The 25536-nt window shown below is 47.0% G+C and overlaps 1 protein-coding gene across 4 annotated transcripts; it reads right to left on the bottom strand.

Annotated features, from left to right (window-relative positions):
- LOC139408551 (dynamin-1-like protein) lies at positions 1 to 25536 on the bottom strand. Of its 4 annotated transcripts, XM_071152575.1 has the most exons (20): positions 25320 to 25536; positions 22223 to 22367; positions 20406 to 20441; positions 19444 to 19490; positions 14402 to 14473; positions 14208 to 14294; positions 13753 to 13915; positions 13103 to 13223; positions 11527 to 11658; positions 9992 to 10198; positions 8151 to 8271; positions 5008 to 5163; positions 4765 to 4854; positions 4564 to 4656; positions 4395 to 4448; positions 4075 to 4146; positions 3161 to 3322; positions 2448 to 2557; positions 2060 to 2219; positions 1 to 589 (listed from the first exon to the last, which is right to left on the bottom strand). In XM_071152575.1, exons 1-20 carry the CDS (start codon positions 25419 to 25421, stop codon positions 533 to 535), a joined length of 2187 nt encoding a protein of 728 aa, XP_071008676.1. In that variant the 5' UTR covers positions 25422 to 25536; the 3' UTR covers positions 1 to 532. The 4 variants fall into 4 exon arrangements, with proteins under 4 accessions (XP_071008676.1, XP_071008696.1, XP_071008686.1 ...); XM_071152595.1 differs by lacking the exon at positions 4075 to 4146; XM_071152585.1 differs by lacking the exon at positions 20406 to 20441.

Raw genomic sequence — 25536 nt, 5'->3', positions numbered from 1 at the left:
TAAGGTTTGCCATTTATAGCTTTATTTTAACTCTACATTTAGGGACAAACATTTCATTAGGTATGCCTCACACCTTACATGGTATTTACTGTACTTACATATGAAAGATAATTTGGACAGTAGAGCTCGTGTGTGTGTGTGTGTGTGTTTGTGGTGCAGGCAAAGATATGTACTGCCCTTCGTGTAGCTCAAGACTACATAATACATCATAAAACTATATTCAAAACGTACCTCCCGATTCTCCACCCATCTCCAAAAGTGTGTACTTCTACACTCCCTGTCATGGAATTAACAATGGTTGAAGCTCCCTCCTGCCAATGCTAACACTAATCTAACGATTTAAATCCAAGACTGAGTGTGCAAGTGCACACTTCAGGAGAAGGATGGAGAACTTTAAACAAATTGACACCAGTGCATTTAAGTTGGCCATCTCTGCTCTGCAGTCCAGGAAGGTTTGAGAGAACAGGGCTTAGGGGACGAGTATAGGGCATAGTGTCCATGTGGGAGGGAGAGCGTATGGAGGTAGAGGCCCTCACCACAGGTGTGTTTCTCTGATCTCAGCAATCACCTGACTGGCTTTCTGCAAGGCCTGTGGACATAGGATGGAGAGGGGGTCAAAACTTTCATAGAAATTCAGCAAGAAAAGAAACGTCCTCTCACTGTCAACTGCGTTTATTTTTAGCAAACTTAACATGTAAATATTTGTATGAACGTTAGATTCAACAACTGAGACATACGCTGAACAAGTTCCACAGACATGTGACTAACAGAAATTGAATAATGCATCCCTGAACAAAGCAGGGGATCAAAATCAAAAGTAACAGTCAGTATCTGGTGTGGCCACCAGCTGCATTAAGTACTGCAGTGCATCTCCTCCTCATGGACTGCACCAGATTTTCCAGTTCTTGCTGTGAGATGTTACTCCACTCTTCCACCAAAGAACCTGCAAGTTTTCGGACATTTCTGGGAGGAATTGCCCTAGCCCTCTGATCCAACAGGTCCCAGACTTGCTCAATGGGATTGAGATCCGGATTCTTGCAGGAAATCACGCACAGAACAAGCAGTATGGTTGGTGGCATTGTCATGCTGGAGGGTCATGTCAGGATGAGCCTGCAGGAAGGGTACCACATGAGGGAGGAGGATGTCTTCCCTGTAACGCACAGCGTTGATTGCCTGCTGTGACACACCGCCCCAGACCATGACGGACCCTCCGCCCCCAAATCGATTCCGCTCCAGAGTACAGGCCTCAGTGTAACGCTCATTCCTTCAACGATAAATGCGAATCCGACCATCACCCCTGGTGAGACAAAACCGAGACTCGTCAGTGAAGAGCACTTTTTGCCTGTCCTGTCTGGTCCAGCGACAGTGGGTTTGTGCCCATAGGCAACGTTGTTGTCGGTGATGTCTGGTGAGGACCTGCTTTACAACAGGCCTACAAGCCCTCAGTCCAGCCTCTCTCAGACTATTGCGGACAGTCTGAGCACTGATGGAGGGATTGTGCGTTCCTGGTGTAACTCGGGCAGTTGTTGTTGCCATCCTGCTGGTGTGATGTTCGGATGTACCGATCCTGTGCAGGTGTTGTTACACGTGGTCTGCCACTGCGAGGACGATCAGCTGTCAGTCCTGTAGCGGCGTCTCAAAGTATGGACATTGCCCTGACCACATCTGCAGTCCTCATGCCTCCTTGCAGCATGCCTAAGTCACATTCACGCAGATGAGCAGGGACGCTGGGCATCTTTCTTTTGGTGTTTGTCAGTCAATTGAAAGGCCTCTTTAGTGCCCTAAGTTTTCATAACTGTGACCTTAATTGCCTACCGTCTGTAAGCTGTTAGTGTCTTAACGACCATTCCACATGTGCATATTCATTAATTGTTTATGGTTCATTGAACAGCATGGGAAACAGTGTTTAAACCCTTTACAATGAAGATCTGTGAAGTTATTTGGATTTTTACGAATTATCTTAGAAAGACAGGATCCTGAAAAAGGGACGTTTCTTTTTTTTGTTGAGTTTAGATACAAATAGTATGCGTGCGCACACACACACACACACACACATTACCTTGAGCATGTCTGCAGCCTCATTGCGTCTCTGGGCCATGTCTTCAGACTCAGTGAGCAGGTCATCTAACAGACCTGCCTTATACAGCTGACCCACCAGCTCACTCTGCAGGCTGTCTTTCACATGGTTCACTAAGAAGTGCATCACCGCCTTGGGCACGCTGCAGGGAGGAGCGCAAAGGGAGAGAGAAGTATTGAAAGGGTGGATGAGAGAAAGTGAGATTGAGAAAAAAAAAATTGGGACTCTTAAGTGCAGGAAACAACAGATCTTTAAGCAATCGAGATGGCGCCAAGTAGAAAGGAGAATGAAACACAGAAACTATTTTAACATCGTACAGAAACCACAGGAGAGGGAGTCCAACAGTAAGTAAAGCAGAGCAGCAACATACCTGTCCTGGATGTTTTTCCTGACGATGAGGAAGTAGGACTTGATGAGTCTCTCGATGACCTCACAGTCCCTCTGCTCTCGAGAAGACAGCTTCCTGGAAACGGGAACAGGCTGGGGGATACAAACAGACCAATCACTTACGTGCTACTTCTCAGAGGTCATTAACATTGTGTTGCTATGGAACTTGTTTGGACTTCGAGCAGTAGCTAGTCCCATTCCATTCCTACCCCTCCTTGGCCCTAACCCTTCAATGTTTGCAGATCTGAAGGTGCTGGATAGGCATAAGCAGAGAAGTATCCACCATATTAAATGGCTTACACGTCACAGTTCTGCTCATCTCTTGTGGACAGATCTACATCAACATAACCGGTACTCTAGAATCTGTCAGGAAGGAATGGAAGGCATGGGGTAACGAGCAGCAGTAGTTCCAGTGTTTTTCGTCACTGGTTATTTAGAGACGTTAAGATTTCGAAGGTTGTCATCTTTTGATTTTCGGACGGGGAGGAGACATTCGGCCCAAAACTTGCAGAGAGGGTGGAGCGCCTCGTTCTGGTCTACCATCACCTATCACGTGTTGGACCCAGAACTTAATCGAGCAGCTGACTAATTACGTGAGACTTTAGTTTCGGGTTAACCAAGATCACAGTTCTGCAAACATCAAAAGGTATAGTGATAGAATCGGGACTGAGTATCTGACTAGAAGTGATTACCCACCACATCCAGCAGGTTGACAGCATGGCCCCTCTGAGGGCTGGCAGGGTTGGAGGTCTGGAGCATGGATCTATCTCCACCCATCCCCTCATCTCCCTTCTTCAGCATGCCCCTCCAGTTCCCTGTCCCTCCATCCTGATCCCCCTGGGGACCCCCACCTGCAGCCTAGAGACAAGGAAATAGACAGACTGGTTAGAGATCCTGTCTAGTGGTTTATTCAATGGTAAGGATTCATCCTTTACTTATACAGTTGTCTCCTTGAGATTAAAAATCTATTTTTACAAGAGAGAACTGTTCCAAGACCGCAACAATCAATATGCTCGTTAGAATTTATTCCCAAAGATGGAGCATGCTTGTGTCAGGGCTATTACATCACCTTAGGCTTGTATGATGTAACATCTACAGACTACACGGTCATGTCTGTAGATACATATACTGACTTTTTGGATTAAAAACGGCACTCTGACAGAGGCAGGGCCATATTGTACAAAAAGATCACTCCAGGACCCTTCCTCCGTATAGAAGCACACATGCCGGAAAGAGGTGTAAGATGGGGAATGTAATGACAGAATCAAAAGGTCATCCTCAGGGGGTGGAGTTAGTTAGGGTGGGGGCTCATCAATTTATTAAAACACATCTGTGGGACATTGAAGGGAAACAGATGAGGGGAATTCAGAATTGCGCCCTACACAAAGTAGGATCGTCTACAGGTTTGCAGAGGGGAGTATGAGGGTGGGTCAGTGGAAAGTCCATTGCAATTCAGTCAATTCAGGAAATTAACTGACATTTTAAGGAACTAATGAAAACAGGATTTTCAGTTAACTTCCGGAAATGAAATGGGCCCAAATCTTGGTTGAGGTAGGATTCAGGCAGGGCCATGCAGGCATTGGGTAGGTGAGTGGCACACAGTGACACACCTTGGGTCCCTCTCCCTCGGGGGGAGGAAGCTCAGTGGGGGAGAGAGACTGACCACCTGGGCCCTTAAAGGACTAGAGAGAGAGAGAGAGAGAGAGGAGGAAGAGTGGACAGAGTTCGAAATAGGACCTAAAAAGCCAGCAACAGAAGAAACACTTTACTGAATGAGCTGCGACAGTCTGGTGTGGAATCAAAACAACATATGGCTTATATCTCTGCTGTAAAAGGCAGAAATCTTCACTTGGCGCAGTAAAGAAACAGTCTTTGTAGCAATTCAACAAATCAAAAGCACAATGAAAGAGGGAGTCGTGTGTTCTGTTACCTTTTCCCTGGGAACAGAGGACGGAAGCTCTCTCATTCTGTTGCGTCTCTGTTCCTAGGAGACAACCATTACTACTGATTAACCACGCAGTTACAACACTTCTTGTGTTTTATAAGAAAGTTATAAAACACAGAATGAAGTTATTTCTAAAGCTGTGAATGTTTCTTACCTCTATGTTGTTGTTCATGAGGCCACAGGCATCAGCAAAGTCAGGGTGCTTGGTGTTAATATAGGCCAACTCTATGGCCACCAGGTTGTGAACCTGAGGAGGAGTTGGAATGAGTACACTAAAGATAAGCAAACGCACTACAAGTGGAGCAGAGAACATTCAAGAAGAATCCATTTGAAATGCAGTGGAAAAACGTCTCACCATCTCATTGGTGACCGGTAACCGTTTCCTGAGGAGGGACGTGACCACTTCTACTATGGCATCGTGGAGCTTTGGAAACCTCAACAGCTCCTGGAGAGAGAGCGATAACACTCATCAGTGACTGTGGCCAGATGTCAAGAGTCATAGCAAGTGTTGTTGATGTGAATGTGTGTATGAACAGGCTACCTGGGTGCTGCAGTTGCTGTGTGTGTGTGTGTGTGTGTGTGTGTGTGTGTAGTCTACCTGTGTGCTGTAGTTGGAACAGTGTTGGATGATCCTCTGCATCTCCTCGTGGACCAGCTCTACACAGCGCAGACTGGGATCCTCCAGTCTCTTTACCTGTCTCTTCACAAGCAGCTCAAACGACACCTCGGGCACAAACAGGGCAGGCCGCGGGCCCTATACACACAGACAGGAGACTACTTTACCCAACAGCTGCGCTGGCTAACAACCCGCAACTCATCTCAACTAACAATAAATCCGTGCGTCTGCTCCAGTTTCAACTGTTCTGCCTGCGGCTATGGAACCCTGACCTGTTCACCGGACGTGCTACCTGTCCCAGACATGCTGTTTTCAACTCTCTAGCGACAGCAGGAGCGGTAGAGATACTCTTAATGATCGGCTATGAAAAGCCAACTGACATGTACTCCTGAGGTGCTGACCTGTTGCACCCTTGACAACCACTGTGATTATTATTTGACCATGCTGGTCATTTATGAACAGTTGAACATCTTGGCCATGTTCTGTTATAATCTCCACTCGGCACAGCCAGAAGAGTACTGGCCACCCCTCATAGCCTGGTTCCTCTCTAGGTTTTGGCCTTTCTAGGGAGTTTTTCCTAGCCACCGTGCTTCTACACCTGCATTGCTTGCTGTTTGGGGTTTTAGGCTGGGTTTCCGTACAGCACTTTGAGATATCAGCTGATGTAAGAAGGGCTATATAAATACATTTGATCATTCTACTCTGCAAACAAACATTATTATTTATTTAACTAGGCAAGTCAGTTAAGAACAAATTCTTACTTACAATGACGTCCTAGGAACAGTGGGTTAACGGCCTTGTTCAGGGGCAGAATGACAGATTTTTACCGTGTCAGTTCAGGGATTCGATCTTGCAACCTTTTGTTTACTGGCCCAACGCTCTAAACACTAAACTACCTGCCGTCCAATACAGCTACAGTCGTATGAAAAAGTTTGGGCACCCCTCTGAGGCTGCATAATCATTTACTCTGTCTTCACAGAATATGATTGCAGTGGCATGCCATTCATTTTCTAATAAAAGCTGAGTACTGGGGTATTGTCCAGACAAAGATTTTTAGTGTAGCAATATTAAGTTGTATGAAATTAAAATCAGATGTGAAAAATAGGCTATGCAAAAATGTGGGCACCCTTGTCATTCTGTTGATTTGAATACCTGTAACTACTTAGCTCTGATTAATTGGAACACACAATTGGTTTGGTGAGCTCATTAAGCCTTGAACTTCATAGACAAGTGCATCCAATCATGAGAAAAATGTATTTAAGGTGGCCAATTGCAAGTTGTTGCTCTCTTTGACTCTCCTCTGAAGAGTGGCAACACGGGGGCCTAAAAACAACTCTCAAATGACCTGAAAACAAAGATTGTTCAACATTATGGTTTAGAGGAAGGCTACAAAAAGCTATCGCTGAGATTTAAGCTGTCAGTGTCCACTGAGGAACATAGTGAGAAAATGGAAGACCACAGGCACAGTTCTTGTTAAGGCCAGAAGTGGCAGGCCAAGTAAAATATCAGAGAGGCAGAGGCGAAGGATGGTGAGAACGGTCAAAAACAGCCCACCTCCAAAGACCTACAACATCGTCTTGCTCCAGATGGTGTCACTGTGCATCGTTCAACAATTCAGTGCACTTTTACAAGGAGAAGCTGTATGGGAGAGTGATGCGGAAGAAGCCTTTTCTGCACACACGCCACAAACCGAGTCGCTTGAGGTATGCAAACGCACATTTGGACAAGCCAGCTTCATTTTGGAATAAGGTGATGTGGACTGATGAAACAAAGATTGAGTTATTTGGTCATAACAAAGGACGTTATGCATGGTGGCAAAAGAACACAGCGTTCCAAGAAAAACACTTGCTACCCACAGTTAAATTTGGTGGGGGTTCCATCATGCTGTGCGGCTGTGTGGCCAGTACTGGGAATCTTGTTAAAGTTCAGGGTGGCATGGATTCCACTCAATATCAAATCCAAATTAAATGTTATTTGTCACATACACATGGTTAGCAGATGTTAATGTGAGTGTAGCAAAATGCTTGTGCTTCTAGTTCCGACAATGCAGTAATAACCAACGAGTAATCTAGCTAACAATTTCAAAACTACTACCTTATACACACAAGTGTAAAGGGATAAAGAATATGTACATAAAGATATATGAATGAGTGATGGTACAGAGCGGCATAGGCAAGATGCAGTAGATGGTATCGAGTACAGTATATACATATGAGGTGAGTATGTAAACAAAGTGGCATAGTTTCAGCAGATATCAGCAGATTCTTGGGAAAATGTTGAAGAATCAGTCACAAAGTTGAAGTTACGCCGGAGCTGGATATTTCAACAAGACAACGACCCAAAACACTGCTCAAAATCTACCCGGGCATTTATTTAGGAACAAGTGCAATGTTCTGGAATGGCCATCCCAGTCCCCAGACCTGAATATCATTGAGAATCTGTGGGGTGATTTGAAGCGGGCTGTCCATGCTCGGCAACCATCAAACCAAACTGGAGATGTTTTGTAAGGAGGAATGGTCCAAAATACCTTCATCCAGAATCCAGACACTCAGAGGCTATGGGAAGCATCTAGAGGCTGTTATTTTAGCAAAAGGAGGCTCTACTAAATATTGATGTGATTTTTCTATTGGGGTGCCCAAATGTATCTAATTTTGTTTTGATGCATATTGCTCATTTTCTGTTAATCCAATAAACCTAATTTCACTACTGAAATATTACTGTGTCCATCAGTTATTTGATAGATCAAAATAAAATTGCTGATCCAAACACCCAATTATTTATAAATGGAAATCATGGAAATTGTCAGGGGTGCCCAAACTTGTTCACACGACTGTAAATATGAGTCTGTATAGATAAACATACTGAACAAAAATATAAAAACACAACATGTAACAATTCATGATTTTACCGAGTTACAGTTCATAAAAAGGAAATAAATAAATGTGTTATGTGAAATCCATAGATTAGAGCCTGACTGGGCAGGGGCGCAGCCATGGGTGGGCATAGGCCCAACCACTGGGGAGCCAGGCCCAGGCGATAAGAATTTACCAACACTTTACATGCTGCGTTTATATTTTTGTTCAGTTTAGTAGCGCACAATACAGTATATAGAATTGCACACTCACCGTAGCATTCCTAATAGCTGTTAGCACGTCTATGGTGGTCAGACCTCCTAGTGGGTCCACAGACTCCAGCGTCCGACCAAAAGTCTCATGGAAAATATAACAGATTCGCGCTCCGCCACACCTGAAAGAGAATGGTCCACTGTTACATATACAAGCAACAAAATGTTTAACATTTGTGATCAACGTATTAGCCTAGTTAATTTAGCCCATGTAATCTACCCACTACACTGCAAAAGCGTCAAATTGGTTGACTTGTGATGCTATACTTGTATGCCCCCTTCTGGTATCTAGAGATACAAGGATGTTTGAAAAAGGTTCTCCATCCTTCCCATCTATCTCTTCAAATAAATGTGGAAAAAATAACACAGTGGGGAGAACAAGTATTTGATAACCTGCAAAATCGGCAGTGTTTCCTACTTACAAAGCATGTAGAGGTCTGTATTTTTTATCATAGGTACACTTCAACTGTGAGAGATGGAATCTAAAACAAAAATCCAGAAAATCACATTGTATGATTTTTAGTAATTAATTAGCATTTTATTGCATGACATAAGTATTTGATACATCAGAAAAGCAGAACATAATATTTGGTACAGAAACCTTTGTTTGCAAGTACAGAGATCATACGTTTTCTGTAGTGCTTGACCAGGTTTGCACACACTGCAGCAGGGATTTTGGCCCACTCCTCCATACAGACCTTCTCCAGATCCTTCAGGTTTCGGGGCTGTCGCTGGGCAATACGGACTTTCAGCTCCCTCCAAAGATTTTCTATTGGGTTCAGGTCTGGAGACTGGCTAGGCCACTCCGGGACCTTGAGATGCTTCTTACGGAGCCACTCCTTAGTTGCCCTGGCTGTGGTTTCAGGTTGTTGTCATGCTGGAAGACCCAGCCACGACCCATCTTCAATGCTCTTACTGAGGGAAGGAGGTTGTTGGCCAAGATCTCGCGATACATGGCCCCATCCATCCTCCCCTCAATACGGTGCAGTCGTACTGTCCCCTTTGCAGAAAAGCATTCCCAAAGAATGATGTTTCCACCTCCATGCTTCACAGTTGGGATGGTGTTCTTGGGGTTGTACTCATCCTTCTTCCTCCAAACACGGCGAGTGGAGTTTAGACCAAAAAGCTCTAAAAAGTGTGTGGACAGGTGTCTTTTATACAGGTAACGAGTTCAAACAGGTGCAGTTAATACAGGTGATTTTCTGGAATTTTGTTTTAGATTCCGTCTCTCACAGTTGAAGTGTACCTATGATAAAAATTACAGACCTCTACATGCTTTGTAAGTAGGAAAACCTGCAAAATCGTCAGTGTATCAAATACTTGTTCTCCCCACTGTGTGTGTGTGTGTGTGTGTGTGTGTGTGTGTGTGTGTGTGTGTGTGTGTGTGTGTATATATATATATATATAAGGCCCAGTACAGTCAAAGATGTGATGTTCCTATATATTTGGTATGAGGCTGGAATAATACTGTGACATTTTGGAAATGATAATGCTTGTTAGTGTAAGAGCTGTTTGACAAGACCATCTGAAATGTCAGCTTGTTCAGTGGGATGGAGTTCAGGTCTTCCATGGTGACATCACCAGGTGGTAAATGAGTTAATAGACCAATAAGACAGAATTCCACACCTCTCTGCCAATATCAGCCAATTTTCCCCTCCCCACTCAGACCACTCCCAGAGTCCTAGCAAAAGTCTTGCCTGAGAAATTGCCCTCTGTTAAGAAGCAATTTTTTAAATGTATTTTTGACCATTTTAATTGAAAACAATAACTGAAAGGTACTTCATTGTTACCCAGAAATTATTTGATAGAGAAAAACAGCTGCATTGGAAAGAAGTTACTCACAACTCGGTTGTCTCTATGTACTTGGCGGTGCCCTCGATGGTGTGGCAGTACTCTGCAGCAAACTTTGTGATGAGCTGGAGCAGTGTGGAGCTCTGGTCCTCTACAGGTTCACCATAGCTGCTCAGCAGGGACTGGTACTGGGCCGCCAGCACGTTGATACGAGTCTTTAGCTCCGGGAGACAGTCTCTGATGTGGTGCATCAACAATCTGGCAACAAGGAGAAGAATGAGAAAGTAGAAAAGGCAACAGACAACATGATAGTTGTTAGTTTCTAGAGTGACATTACACTCTAAAATCATAGTTGGCCAGGTGTTTTCAAACCTCAAAAGTACTCTTCTGTTGAGGCCTTGTATGCCTAATATATCATTTCTTTCTCATTCCCAATGTTCCTTCTAAACTGCGCGCGTGCGTGCAGTAGCCCCAAGACTGCAGCGCAGAGGAAAGAAATCAGCCCACGGAGAAAAGCACGAGATTAGAAAGTTAAGTTCAGAGTTTTCCCTGTTAGTTAACACTATCAACAGGGAACTGTACTGTGGCAATTGTGATCAAATAAATGCAAAATTAGCCACTTTCAATGCAACATAACGAAACAAAACCAACTATGCAAAATATTTTACAGTAGGCAGAACACTTCGAAGTAGGATACTGTTGCAGCACGACTTAGCCCGTACTCTGCACAGACCGGTGCGGCATAACCAAGTTGCATAGGTCTATATGCAAATAGGCCATTGCCATATATGGATCTGTGCCATTTACTTTGAACTGGACTGTGTTTACAGAATGAATGTGCTTGTTTTGAGATCAAAGCGAGAGCTGCATGTAGCCACGTGTGCACATTTTGTTCATATCCTTTGCTAGTTAGTGAGTTATTAGTCCAGTTATAGATCATTTGTACTTAGCAATAGGGGCGTGATTGCTTCCTACAAGAGCACAAAACGTACATTTCTGGACATCTTTGAAAAGCGAGTCAGGTAAAAGCATTTTTTTGTCTTAAAGGAGCATTGTATTTTGAGACAGGCTTGAATAAACTAAGTAGCATAATTTGTTGGAGTCTCTGTAATAATGCTATGGGAATAATAATGCATTTTATTTTGTAAAGTGGTTTCTTGCATCAAACACAACAACAATTTCAGTCACCTCCTTGTCTAAAGGACAAGTGGATAAACAGGTTAATGTCAAGCCCTGCATGTGTTTTTCAAAAGTTTAATGGACTCACGGCCTACATTGAACACCACACATTGGTTGCTACTGTAGGCTGATTGACAGAATAGCTATTTCTATGTTAAAATGTTATGGGATGGATTATCTCTATTGTTTGTGATGGTAGGCCACTCTGACAGACCTACATTATGATCAAATAGCTACAGTAGCCTACTTGGCCACTTAAAACGAACTTAATGCAGGTACAGACTCAGAGCTGACAGTAAACGCGTGCTGGAAGTCACACAGAATATTTACAAAATTCCAGTTCGCGCTAAAGCAGACCTGAAATTTGCTAAGTGCCCAATTTTTTGGGGAGGGAACATTGCTCATACCTGTTCAATGTTCTAGCCAGGTATTTGGTTCCGTTTCTGTTGGCGAGGGAGGGATACTTCTTCTGTAGGAAGGCATATTCATCACGGATGGCGTCGGCCACTGTCTTCTTATTGTTGATGTCCAACTGACTCCTGAAGAAAGTCGTGAAGGATAGGACTGTTTGAGTTATTTTACTACCTTTACTATCAGCTCCACATTCAGTCAGCCCACTGGTCCCACTCACACAGAACTGCCCTATGCCTTGACCTCTTTATCCTCTCCCTCTCCACATGACATACAGTGACAACCAGCCACCCGACAAGCTGCCCGCTCGACACCATCCCCGCCTCCCTTCTCCAGACCATCTTTCCCATTCCTCATCCCTGACCACCGGATTTCACTGGCAACTCCTCCTCAAGAAACCAACACTCGACTCGACGTAATAAAAATAAATAAATAAATAAATACAGACCGGTATCCCATCTTTTCTTTCCAAAAAAACTTAAGCATGCCATCTCTCCAACTCCCTCGCATAACGATCTTCTTGACACTAACCACTCAGGCTTCAAGACGGGTCACTCAACCGAGACTGTTCTTCTCCGTGTCATGGAGACACTCTGCACTGCCAAAGCTGACTCTCTCTCCTCTGCTCTCCTCCTCCTAAAATCTATTCACTGCCTTTGACAGAGTGAACCATCCGATCCTCCTCTCCACCCTCTCGGGGCTGGGCGTCTCAGGCACTGCACACTCTTGGATTGCATCCTACCTGGCAAGCCGCTCCTACCAGATGATGTGGATAGGATCTTTGTCTACACCACATTGCTCTCACTACTGGTCTCCCCCAAGGCTCGGTTCTCCATATAGACACTCTACTCCGTCATATCCTCACATGGTCTCTCCTATCACTGCTATGCAGATGACACTTAACTTCTCCTTCCAAACTTCTGACACTCAGGTGGCGACACCATCTTGTCGAGGTTGAGCTTGAGATGCGAGCTACTTTTCCTCCCGTGGAAGACCTGCCCGCTCCAAGTCTTATCCATCACGGAGAGTGCAAATAACTTTGCTGTGAGCATGGACAACACCATGTGGTTCTCTGCAAACATAAAAGCAGTGACTCTCTCCTGCATGTTTATCCTCTACAACATCCGTAGACTACTACCCTACCTCACACAGGAAGTGGCGCAGGTCCTAATCCAGGCACTTGTCATCTCCCATCTGGACTACTGCAACATGCTGTTGGCTCGGCTCTCCGCTAGTGCCATCAGACCCCTGCAACTTATCCAGAACTTTGAGGACAAATGTACCTACTATGACTGAGGTAATTATGTGGTTGTCCCACATAGCCATCTTAAGATGAATGCACTAACTAAGTCGCTCTGGATAAGAGAGCCTGCTAAATGACTCAAAAGTAAATGTACATAGTACAGTAAAAGAGAATCCTAACAGAACTTAAGGAATGCTGGCCCCTTTCCCATTTTGATCCTAAGTGACTGTTGGCTTCTAACACCCTTACATACTGGATTTTCCATAGGGCTGAACCCTTGCTATATGCAACATGCTAGAGACGGAAGATGATTGTGTTATGGTGCAGACCTGTTGACCACGCCAATGAGGCCAAGCTTAACAGGGATGACCCGGCCCATCAGAACGTCCATGGCATCGGTCCCAGCGTCCATCAGGTCCAGTTTGGTCACCACCGCTAACGTTCTCCTGCCTACACAGTGACACAAACCCCAGAACCCATAGTCAAAAAAAGCATATCAGAGTAGGGGTGTTAATCTAGGATCAGGTCCCCTCCCTGTCCATAAACTCTTATTCATTATGATCTGAAAGGCAGATCCTAGGTCGTCTACCTTACTCCGAGATGCTTTATGAATATGGGACCAGATCCACAGCCATGATAACTAAACCTTTCCACAGTTACCTCCAAATAGGGAAAGGAGTTTAGCCTATTACTAGAGGCTATAGTTTTCCTGGTCAAGTGAGATAATCAGGAAAAACTCCTGGGCCTACATCCAGGTAATCAAGAGTTTTGTGAGGCGATGTACACCATGGCTTGTCTGACATAAGGATTAGAGGAAACAGTAGGTGACAGACCATTAAGGTTAACAGAGAGAGCAAGAGCGGTGGAGAGAGATGCAGAGACCGGCAGAGCGAGAGACAGACACAAAAAGAAGAGGCATAGACAAACAAAAAAAAGAGAGAGACCCGAGTGAAGAAGAGAAAGAGATTGAGGTGTTTACCGTCGGGGTCGACCTCACGGGCAACTTTGAGGGCCTCTGAGGTGGCCATGTCTGTGTTGGCCGCAGTCACAGCCAGGATGATAGAGTTGGGGTTAGAGATGTGCTTCACGATCAAGTCTTTGATCTGCAGCTCGATGTCTTTGGGCTGGTCTCCCACTGGGACCTGGGTAGAACATGCACACACACAATTAATTCCTGCCCATATCATAGTTCAAACCATACTTGGAGTTCTATCTCCCTCAATAAACTTGGAAAGAGAGGTGGTTCAGTGCATGAAAGATAGGTGATCTCAGTGCCTGGGATCGTAAGACTTGCGTTAGCTCTCAGAGCTAATGCCCAGGTGTTAGCGCAGACAGCTAAATAAGTATTGTGGCGGGCTCAAACCAACTCGATCACACTTGAGCAACTCAATTAGCTTTTATATTTTAAATAAAAACACCTTGCTTTGCGTGTACCTTTGTGATACCTGGCAGATCCACTAGTGTGAGGTTGACTACGTGAGGGGAGAAGATCTTCAGGTGAATGGGTTCATCAGTGATTCCCTGGAAGAAAACAAAGAAATGTCAGTTCAGCAGTTGGCAATGATAACGTCTGTTTGACATTGCTTAGGAATACCTTTGAATCAAATCATTTTTTATTGTTGGCATACCTTGTTATTGCCAGAAACTCTTTCTGTTTCAGCTTCGATCTCGAGCCTGATTTCATCGAAGTCTGTGTAGATCTAAAAACAACAAATACATGTTTATGGGTACTGCGCAGTATAACAAATGATTCAATTATGGTTTTATATAGCTGCATATGACAAATGTAAATGTGATTTACTATGATCTGGACCCAACAGCAAAAGACCACTACAGAAATCTAAATACAAACAAATATAATCATAAAGAAAGAAGAAAACATCCTCCATCACCCACCGCATCAACGCCATTTACAGTATAGCACATCACAAGGGTTTCTCTGTTCACGCATGGAGGACCTAAAGCACCAGAGCAAATTACTGTCTGCACACATCTCGAGCGCATGTTCTGCCCTACTCCCTCATCTCGACCGCATGTTCTGCCCTACTCCCTCATCTCGGCCGCATGTTCTGCCCCACTCCCTCATCTCGGCCTCATGTTCTGCCCTACTCCCTCATCTCGGCCGCATGTTCTGCCCTACTCCCTCATCTCGGCCGCACCGCATGTTCTGCCCTACTCCCTCATCTCGGCCGCATGTTCTGCCCTACTCCCTCAGCTCGGCCGCATGTTCTGCCCTACTCCCTCATCTCGGCCGCATGTTCTGCCCTACTCTCTCATCTCGGCCGCATGTTCGGCCCTACTCCCTCATCTCGGCCGCACCGCATGTTCTGCCCTACTCCCTCAGCTCGGCCGCATGTTCTGCCCTACTCCCTCAGCTCGACCGCATGTTCTGCCCTACTCCCTCATCTCGGCCACACCGCATGTTCTGCCCTACTCCCTCAGCTCGACCGCATGTTCTGCCCTACTCCCTCATCTCGGCCGCATGTTCTGCCCTACTCTCTCATCTCGGCCGCATGTTCTGCCCTACTCCCTCATCTCGGCCGCACCGCATGTTCTGCCCTACTCCCTCAGCTCGGCCGCATGTTCTGCCCTACTCCCTCATCTCGGCCGCATGTTCTGCCCTACTCCCTCATCTCGGCCGCATGTTCTGCCCTACTCCCTCATCTCGGCCGCACCGCATGTTCTGCCCTACTCCCTCATCTCGGCCGCACCGCATGTTCTGCCCTACTCCCTCATCTCGGCCGCATGTTCTGCCCTACTCCCTCATCTCGGCCGCATGTTCTGCCCTACTCCCTCATCTCGGCCGCATGTTCTGCCCTACTCCCTCAGCTCGGCCGCATGTTCTGCCCTACTCCCTCATCTCGGCCGCATGTTCTGCCCTACTCCCTCATCTCGGCCGCACCGCATGTTCTGCCCTACTCCCTCAGCTCGGCCGCATGTTCTGCCCTACTCCCTCATCTCGGCTGCATGTTCTGCCCTACTCCCTCATCTCGGCCGCATGTTCTGCCATACTCCCTCAGCTCGGCCGCATGTTCTGCCCTACTCCCTCATCTCGGCCGCACCGCATGTTCTGCCCTACTCCCTCAGCTCGGCCGCATGTTCTGCCCTACTCCCTCAGCTCGACCGCATGTTCTGCCCTACTCCCTCATCTCGGCCGCATGTTCTGCCCTACTCCCTCATCTCGGCCGCATGTTCTGCCCTACTCCCTCATCTCGGCCGCACCGCATGTTCTGCCCTACTCCCTCATCTCGGCCGCATGTTCTGCCCTACTCCCTCATCTCGGCCGCATGTTCTGCCCTACTCCCTCATCTCGGCCGCACCGCATGTTCTGCCCTACTCCCTCATCTCGGCCGCATGTTCTGCCCTACTCCCTCATCTCGGCCGCATGTTCTGCCCTACTCCCTCATCTCGGCCGCACCGCATGTTCTGCCCTACTCCCTCATCTCGGCCGCATGTTCTGCCCTACTCCCTCATCTCGGCCGCATGTTCTGCCCTACTCCCTCATCTCGGCCGCACCGCATGTTCTGCCCTACTCCCTCATCTCGGCCGCATGTTCTGCCCTACTCCCTCATCTCGGCCGCATGTTCTGCCCTACTCCCTCATCTCGGCCGCACCGCATGTTCTGCCCTACTCCCTCAGCTCGGCCGCATGTTCTGCCCTACTCCCTCATCTCGGCCGCATGTTCTGCCCTACTCCCTCATCTCGGCCGCATGTTCTGCCCTACTCCCTCATCTCGGCCGCACCGCATGTTCTGCCCTACTCCCTCAGCTCGGCCGCATGTTCTGCCCTACTCCCTCATCTCGGCTGCATGTTCTGCCCTACTCCCTCATCTCGGCCGCATGTTCTGCCCTACTCCCTCAGCTCGGCCGCATGTTCTGCCCTACTCCCTCATCTCGGCCGCACCGCATGTTCTGCCCTACTCCCTCAGCTCGGCCGCATGTTCTGCCCTACTCCCTCAGCTCGACCGCATGTTCTGCCCTACTCCCTCATCTCGGCCGCATGTTCTGCCCTACTCCCTCATCTCGGCCGCATGTTCTGCCCTACTCCCTCATCTCGGCCGCACCGCATGTTCTGCCCTACTCCCTCATCTCGGCCGCACCGCATGTTCTGCCCTACTCCCTCATCTCGGCCGCATGTTCTGCCCTACTCCCTCATCTCGGCCGCACCGCATGTTCTGCCCTACTCCCTCATCTCGGCCGCATGTTCTGCCCTACTCCCTCAGCTCGGCCGCATGTTCTGCCCTACTCCCTCATCTCGGCCGCACCGCATGTTCTGCCCTACTCTCAGCTCGGCCGCATGTTCTGCCCTACTCCCTCAGCTCGACCGCATGTTCTGCGCTCGACCGCATGTTCTGCCCTACTCCCTCATCTTGGCCGCACCGCATGTTCTGCCCTACTCCCTCAGCTCGACCGCATGTTCTGCCCTACTCCCTCATCTCGGCCGCATGTTCTGCCCTACTCCCTCATCTCGGCCGCACCGCATGTTCTGCCCTACTCCCTCATCTCGGCCGCATGTTCTGCCCTACTCCCTCAGCTCGGCCGCATGTTCTGCCCTACTCCCTCATCTCGGCCGCACCGCATGTTCTGCCCTACTCCCTCAGCTCGGCCGCATGTTCTGCCCTACTCCCTCAGCTCGACCGCATGTTCTGCCCTACTCCCTCAGCTCGACCGCATGTTCTGCCCTACTCCCTCATCTTGGCCGCACCGCATGTTCTGCCCTACTCCCTCAGCTCGACCGCATGTTCTGCCCTACTCCCTCATCTCGGCCGCATGTTCTGCCCTACTCCCTCATCTCGGCCGCACCGCATGTTCTGCCCTACTCCCTCAGCTCGGCCGCATGTTCTGCCCTACTCCCTCATCTCGGCTGCATGTTCTGCCCTACTCCCTCATCTCGGCCGCATGTTCTGCCCTACTCCCTCATCTCGGCCGCATGTTCTGCCCTACTCCCTCATCTCAGCCGCACCGCATGTTCTGCCCTACTCCCTCATCTCGGCCGCACCGCATGTTCTGCCCTACTCCCTCATCTCGGCCGCATGTTCTACCCTACTCCCTCATCTCGGCCGCACCGCATGTTCTGCCCTACTCCCTCATCTCGGCCGCATGTTCTGCCCTACTCCCTCAGCTCGGCCGCATGTTCTGCCCTACTCCCTCATCTCGGCCGCATGTTCTGCCCTACTCTCTCATCTCGGCCGCATGTTCTGCCCTACTCCCTCATCTCGGCCGCACCGCATGTTCTGCCCTACTCCCTCAGCTCGGCCGCATGTTCTGCCCTACTCCCTCAGCTCGACCGCATGTTCTGCCCTACTCCCTCATCTCGGCCGCACCGCATGTTCTGCCCTACTCCCTCAGCTCGATCGCATGTTCTGCCCTACTCCCTCATCTCGGCCGCATGTTCTGCCCTACTCTCTCATCTCGGCCGCATGTTCTGCCCTACTCCCTCATCTCGGCCGCACCGCATGTTCTGCCCTACTCCCTCATCTCGGCCGCACCGCATGTTCTGCCCTACTCCCTCATCTCGGCCGCATGTTCTGCCCTACTCCCTCAGCTCGGCCGCATGTTCTGCCCTACTCCCTCATCTCGGCTGCATGTTCTGCCCTACTCCCTCATCTCGGCCGCATGTTCTGCCCTACTCCCTCATCTCGACCGCATGTTCTGCCCTACCCCCTCATCTCGGCCGCACCGCATGTTCTGCCCTACTCCCTCAGCTCGGCCGCATGTTCTGCCCTACTCCCTCAGCTCGACCGCATGTTCTGCCCTACTCCCTCATCTCGGCCGCACCGCATGTTCTGCCCTACTCCCTCAGCTCGACCGCATGTTCTGCCCTACTCCCTCATCTCGGCCGCATGTTCTGCCCTACTCTCTCATCTCGGCCGCATGTTCTGCCCTACTCCCTCATCTCGGCCGCACCGCATGTTCTGCCCTACTCCCTCAGCTCGGCCGCATGTTCTGCCCTACTCCCTCAGCTCGACCGCATGTTCTGCCCTACTCCCTCATCTCGGCCGCACCGCATGTTCTGCCCTACTCCCTCATCTCGGCCGCACCGCATGTTCTGCCCTACTCCCTCATCTCTACTGTACAGTATGCCCTATTCCCTCATCTCGGCCGCATGTTCTGCCCTACTCTCTCATCTCGACCGCATGTTCTGCCCTACTCCCTCAGCTCGACCGCATGTTCTGCCCTACTCCCTCAGCTCGACCGCATGTTCTGCCCTACTCCCTCAGCTCTACTGTACAGTATGCCCTATTCCCTCATCTTGACCGTATATTACACCCTATTCCCTCAACTCTACTTTATGCTCTGGGCCATTCCCTCTAGAAGACAGTACTACTGTACATCCTCCTGTGTCTTCTTTGCCTTGCGACTGTGAAAGGGTGTGTGCCTGAGGTGATTAAAATAAGATTTCCTGTCAAACAAACTCTCCAGACAAAGCTACAAAACCCATATAGGTTTTCCAGTGATCTTCTGTCAGTAAATCAATACATTGCTTTGCATGTATGCATGCCTATATCAGGTCAATCAAGTATTTAAGCTGCATGTCTATTTGTAGCAGTGAAAGGGCAGGGAACTCCACTCAGGTGAACAGATAGTTAGAGGTGCTTCGCTTTGTCAGCATCCTGCAGGCTTTGAACCAACACAGAAACTAGCTCTGAGGAATGGTTACTGAGACATACCTTGCTTTTGGTGTGTAGAAACTTGCCCCATTCTTCTCCATCGACGCCTATGGGAACATAAACAAGACAGTGTCATTCCCATTCCCCAGCCTGTCTGGCAGATGTCATTTGGAGTAGTACTTTAATGACCAGTGTTGTGATAATAGAGCAGGTTCCAATTCACTCCCTCCCCCTTTACCTTGGCCCTAACCCATGTTTGCATATCTGAAGGGTCTGGATAGACATAAAAAAGTGCAGTGGTGGAGCAACCACCAGATCAAGTACGTCTTACAGATCTGTAAAGAAAGGTTAGGGCCAGGGGAAGGGGAGTGAATTGGGACCGGCTGATACGGTCGGGTTGAGTTGTTCAGCTGGGATGGGAATACATCCTGCAGGCCAATAACCCAGCGGTATAGGGCCAGAGATTTGAAAAACAATACAGTGAGAAATGTTGTTTGTCAATAAAAAATATGCCTGTGAGACAAGCCAAAGCATGGTTGGTGCGTTATGGGGAGCACAGGCATAGGCTACTACCTAGCACCTTTGATAAACAACAAAAGTTATTCTTTCAACTAATAAATCAATGTATTAGTTGGATTATTTAAACAAATAATTACCTACCAAACTAAGAAAACAAAATCAGCTGTTTGAGGACAGCTGATTTTCTTTTATTTGCCCTTAAAAGGGTCATACTTAACTTTGTCAGAAATCATGTTGACACCGATCATGCACTCCGGAAAAGTTTTTATTTTATACAGGATGTCCTTATTACAGACAATCAAATGTTTTGTCTGAAACACGAGACTGACCTTGTTGGGCTTGATTCGCTGAATCAAGTTAAGCCAAAGTTTGGCAGCTTAATCAAGGCTACAAAAACAATAGGCAGGATGGAAGGGGGGCAATATGAAAGGGATAGGCCTAGAGTAAGAAGCTGATGATCGAACACAGAGACAAAAGGCAAGGAGAAACAATGAAAAGGAGACCTTTGTAATAGCGCCCGTTTTTCCAGGCATTGGGGTCTGTGGTTCAGGAGAGATCAGATGACAGGTGAAAATGGTTAGCCGTTAGCCTAGCTGCTGCACCATGGCCATCTGCAGCAATGCAGTACTTTTTGGCATGATCCATCCGGTGTGTGACTACTCCCAACAGCAGGGCACAGGCTTGGTTTTGTGTTCAAATGTCTTGGGATGACATTGACGATTGAGTAACATGACATTGCACGCTGTTTTGACTTAATGGCTCAGTAATAATATTCAGGAGCCTCTAGATATAACATGAGTAGAATCTAAGGGAAAGCCTATTTATTTGTCTATAACTTGCCATATTTACTGCAGTATATTAGCTAGCTATTATGGATACTAGCTGGAGAGTAGCTACTACTCAGACGGAGTGCTGCAGACTTGAATATATGCCCAGTTATCAACACACAGTGACAAAACAGCAGCAGACAGTCACAGAAGGACAACGTCTGACCTAGAGGGATTTCAACAGTCATCTAATGGCTGTAGACATGAGGGAGACAGGACGGGGAAGAGGGGTCTACAACATGTGCCCTACACCGTGCAGCACAGCTCCCTGGGACTGCCATGCAGAAGAAATGGCAGCTCAGAGAGAGAAACACAAGGTTGAACTTCATTCAACTTCTAGAGTTTTCCCTGTTAACGTTTCCCTTTGCTGTGGCGAATCAACGCAATATTAGCCACTTTCAATGCAACATACTGAAACAAAATGAACTATACACGACTTAGTACGCAAAACCAACTATGCAAGAGATTTTGTTGTAAACAGAACACATCGGAGTAGGATTCTATTGCATCGACACGCACGACTCAGCCCGTACTCTACACAGAGCGGTGCGGCATAACCAGTCAGAGCTGCAGTAGGTCTATATGCAAATTGACCATTGCCATATATGGATCTGTGCCATTTACTTTGAACAGGACTGTGTTTACAGCATGAGCAGTCATGAGCAGATGTGTTTGTTTTGAGATCAAAGCAAGAGCTGCATGTAGCTATTTTGTTAATATCCTTTGCAATTTAATGAATTATTAGCCCAGTTATAGATCATCAGTAGTCAACGATACAAGAGCACAAAACGTACATTTCTGGACATCTTTGAAAAGCGAGTCTGGTAAAGAGCTTTTTGTTGTCGTCTTAAATGGGCAGTGTTGTATTTTGAGACATACTTAAATAAGCTACGTAGCCAATAGGCAGAGGGTAGAAAAATGTGTCTGATTCTCTGTAATAATGGGATGGGAATAATAATACATTTTATTTTGTTAAGTGGTTTCTTGCGTCAAACACCACAACATTTTCAGTCACATGGATAAACAGGTAATGTTAAGCCCTGCATGTGTTTTTCAAAAGTTTAATGGAGTCTAGGCCTACATTGAACACCACACATTGGTTGCTACTGTAGGCTGATTGATAGAACAGCTATTTCTATGTTAAAATGTTATGGGATGGATTTTCTCCATTGCCTACATTATGATCAAATACCTACAGTAGCCTACTTGGACACTGTTAAAACTAACTTAAAGTGGGTACAGCCTCAGTGTTCACAGTAAACGTGTGCTGGAAGTTGCAAAGAATTTTCCTAACGTTCAAGTTTGCACTCAGCAGAGGTACAGAGGCATCTTTTTCAAAAACCTTGGTTGGAGGATTCCCTTGCAGAATTAGAAGGGAATAGCCTAAGCAGAGGAGGGCTCCTCCAACCAGGGTTTCTGAAAACCTGGGAACTTTGGGGAAATTCGCAAAATTTTGCAACCCTAAAGCAGTGATAGTGTTGTGTTCACAGTACCATTCTCCTCGCTGGTCTTCCTGCGGTCCTCTGGGTCCACGTGGACCAGCTGGAGGATGAGGGGCCGACGGGTGACAACACCAGTACCACGGGGCAGAAGGTCTCTGCCCACCAGAGCCTCTAGCACCGAACTCTTCCCACTGCTCTGGAGACAGAAACACATAGCATGCTCACATACAGAGTGAAAGTAGAAGTGAGCTAGTAGTCAACAACATCGCTTACAAAACTAAAGTTCAAATGACTCATCACAAGTCCATGACTCATCACAAGTCAAATCGTTCCACAACATTTGAACCTACCCCATCTCACCTCAGCTGCGCCTGGATACAGTTGACCTAATTTAGCTTGGGCTCGATTCATGTGTGGCAATTATAGAACTGACAGGGTCAAGGATTTTTCAAAAGATCCCCTCTGTGTGAATCTGTCCTTTTGAACAGCACTAATGAATACCGAGACAAGAGCAGACACACACTTGGCACCTCCAAGGGGTTGCCTTCCTGTCGCCATGGCACCTTCAGTTCAGATGGTTGCCAAAGGGCTGAGACAGTGACCAAGAAGGTGACAGACCAGTGAAGGTGTCAGCGAGGATGCCATGCTACTGTAAACCTATCAGGTAACGCCTAGGCCAACAAGAGCTGTGTGTGGAGAGAAGAGTACAGGTGTAGCCTATATGATGATAATAATAATTCATTGGATTTATATAGAGCTTTTCTACCAACTGAGGAACTCAAAGCACTTTACACAGTAGGGGGAACCTCGTCTCATCCACCACCAATGTGTGGCACCCACCACCAATGTGTGGCACCCACCTGGGTGATGCAGGGCGACCACCTTTGTGCCAGAATGCTCACCACACAAGCTATTAGATGGAGAGGTGGAGTGATATGCCAATTAGGAATAAGGGAGATGATTAGGTAGCCATGACACCGGGGTTAACATCCCTACTCTTACGATATGTGCCATGGGATTTTGAAATGATCAGAGTCAGGACACCCGTTTAACATCACATCCGAAAGACAGCACCCTACAGTGCAACGTCCCCTTCACTGCCTTGGGGCATTGGGATCTCTATCCTTAGACCAGATGGAAGAGTGCCCCCTAGTCAGGGTTTCTGTTAAGAGAATTTGGCACCAGACAACGTGATGGGCAACATTTAAAATGACCTGACATCCATTTGCATTCATCTGCATTCGGTGTGTAACACATTAGGGCATCTACCCAAGGTGCTCAAAAATCACATGTAGATACCAACATGACAGGTTTGGAGAAAAAAAAACATTGCGTCTTAATCCCCGGTATAAATCATAAATTAATATATAATTTAAGACATTTAGCCTAGAAGAACAAGACCCCTACACAGTAATACAACTTCAAAATATATTAGTATAATATAATTCGAACAACCTGTCCTATAGGAAATTTGTATGAAATGTTTTATTAATAAATAACATCTGTTTTCAAATACAATCTAGAACTCTAATTTAAAATGTAGCATAGGCATGAGCATTTTAATTAGGTGTAATAACTAAACATGGCCGCCCCACTCCCGCTGCAATTCAGCAGTGGAAAGAGGACACTAGGTAGCCACAAAATTAAGAAATTATAAAACTGATGTTGGACAATAAAACTACATCTGTAAATAAACTACATTTGTGAAGGCTGGTTCATTGAGAGAAAGCTTATTTTACAACGCTCCTGTGAAACGAGGCCCGCGCCATGCATTCCATGAAAGCACTTGTTTCCAAAACTCAAATGAAGGAGGCTGTAATTTGCCTCTAATTTACTTGCGTTTGGGGCAGACCTTGGCCTGCTCAAAATGAGCCGCTGCTGTTGGGAAGTCAAAACTGTCCAACTACTTGGAGCAGCTTGCGATGTGCTCCTTGGAGCCTCATTACTTTGTCCTCAGGAAGGTACAATTTTGAGGCAATCTTTACTCTGTTGGCAGGCACACTGGACACCGGGTACACTTAGCTGAAGTCCCTTACATGCTGACCAGACCGCTCATCCTCCTGCGCATGTTGATTTTGTCCACCCACATGCAATCAGGACACGCAGGTTGAAATATCAAAACGAACTCTGAAAGGAACTATATTAATTTGGGGACAGGTGGTAAAAGCATTAAACATTGAAAGGTGAATCACCCACGTGGGTATATGCTCCTAAAAACCAATGTGATGGGAGAGGCGGGACTTGCAGCACATCAAGCATCACAAATAGAACCAAGTCCTATTTTAGCGGCTACGCAGATGCCTGTTGATAGGCGCGAGCAGTGTTGGTGCAATGATTGAATAATATGTGTACATTTATTTTGCAACGCTTGCGCAGGCGGTGTGGTCAGCATGGTACATTCAATCATTGCACCCACATTGCTCGTGCATCTGTTTAGCCAGTTGGTAAAATAGAACTTGGTTTTATTTGTGGGCATGATGCGCTGCAAATCGCCTCATTGGTTTTTAGCTGCATATACCCACGTGCCATCTCCTCATTGTTTTTTTGGGAGCATATACCACATGAGTGAATGGAAGCTGAACTGAGGTCCACACTCCAGTCCAGTTGGTGGTGGTAATGCACCAGTTGGTTGCCAACTGAAATATATGAATGATAATTCAAGCAATAAGAAAGGGGAGGGATGTCTTGGAAGAATTCATTGATGTTTTCATTCATCAAAACCACTGAAGTCTTCAAAGGCTAGGAGGGGGATACCAGTGTAAACAACTCAGTAAATGTGCAGTACGTACATGTAGAGACATGTGATGCCATTACATTTCAATGGCACCTTCTGCTGAGCACAGCTATTTTAACATTACACAGGGCTAACGTTAGCCGGGTTCCACTGCCTGTCAAATTCGCTATAACCAACTAGTTAGCAGGTCATGATTCATAGCCAGCCACTAGCCAAGCTAACTAAGTTGCTACAGCTAAGGTAACAATAGTAACGTTAGCTAACCTTTCCTCGAAAACACAGTACAGGTAAATGTTCATGTACTATGAAATATCTCGAAGTGGAACTGCGTGATAAAGACAACAGTACTGTAGCTAACCTTAAGGGAATGAAACGAGGTGACGGGATGCTAGTTAGCTGGCCAGCGATTCTTACCTGCGTTCCAACAACAGCAATCTGCGGTAGCTGGATAATGTCTGCGCCAACTGTATTAAACACATCTTGTAATTTATTTATGACAGGGATAAGGGCCTCCATGGCTCTGAAAATGTAGTACCTGTCAAATAAACGACCTAACTAGCCTGCTAAACACAGGCACAAAGTCATCCAACGTCCCTCACACTGCCACCTTTTACCCGGGCCAGAAAACTGC

The sequence above is a fragment of the Oncorhynchus clarkii genome, chromosome 1 (assembly GCF_045791955.1).
Source record: "Oncorhynchus clarkii lewisi isolate Uvic-CL-2024 chromosome 1, UVic_Ocla_1.0, whole genome shotgun sequence".
Taxonomy (NCBI): Eukaryota; Metazoa; Chordata; class Actinopteri; order Salmoniformes; family Salmonidae; genus Oncorhynchus; species Oncorhynchus clarkii.
This window is presented reverse-complemented; position numbering and strand designations above follow the sequence as displayed.

Excerpts from the sequence above, each read along its gene's own strand:
- LOC139408551 (XM_071152575.1), bottom strand. The coding sequence starts at position 25,421 with ATGGAGGCCCTTATCCCTGTCATAAATAAATTACAAGATGTGTTTAAT. Across the intron at positions 5,164-8,150 it reads CAGCTATTAGGAATGCTACG|GGCCCGCGGCCTGCCCTGTT; the intron begins GTGAGTGTGCAA and ends CTGTGTGTATAG. Across the intron at positions 4,147-4,394 it reads CCTCTGTTCCCAGGGAAAAG|TCCTTTAAGGGCCCAGGTGG; the intron begins GTAACAGAACAC and ends CTCTCTCTCTAG.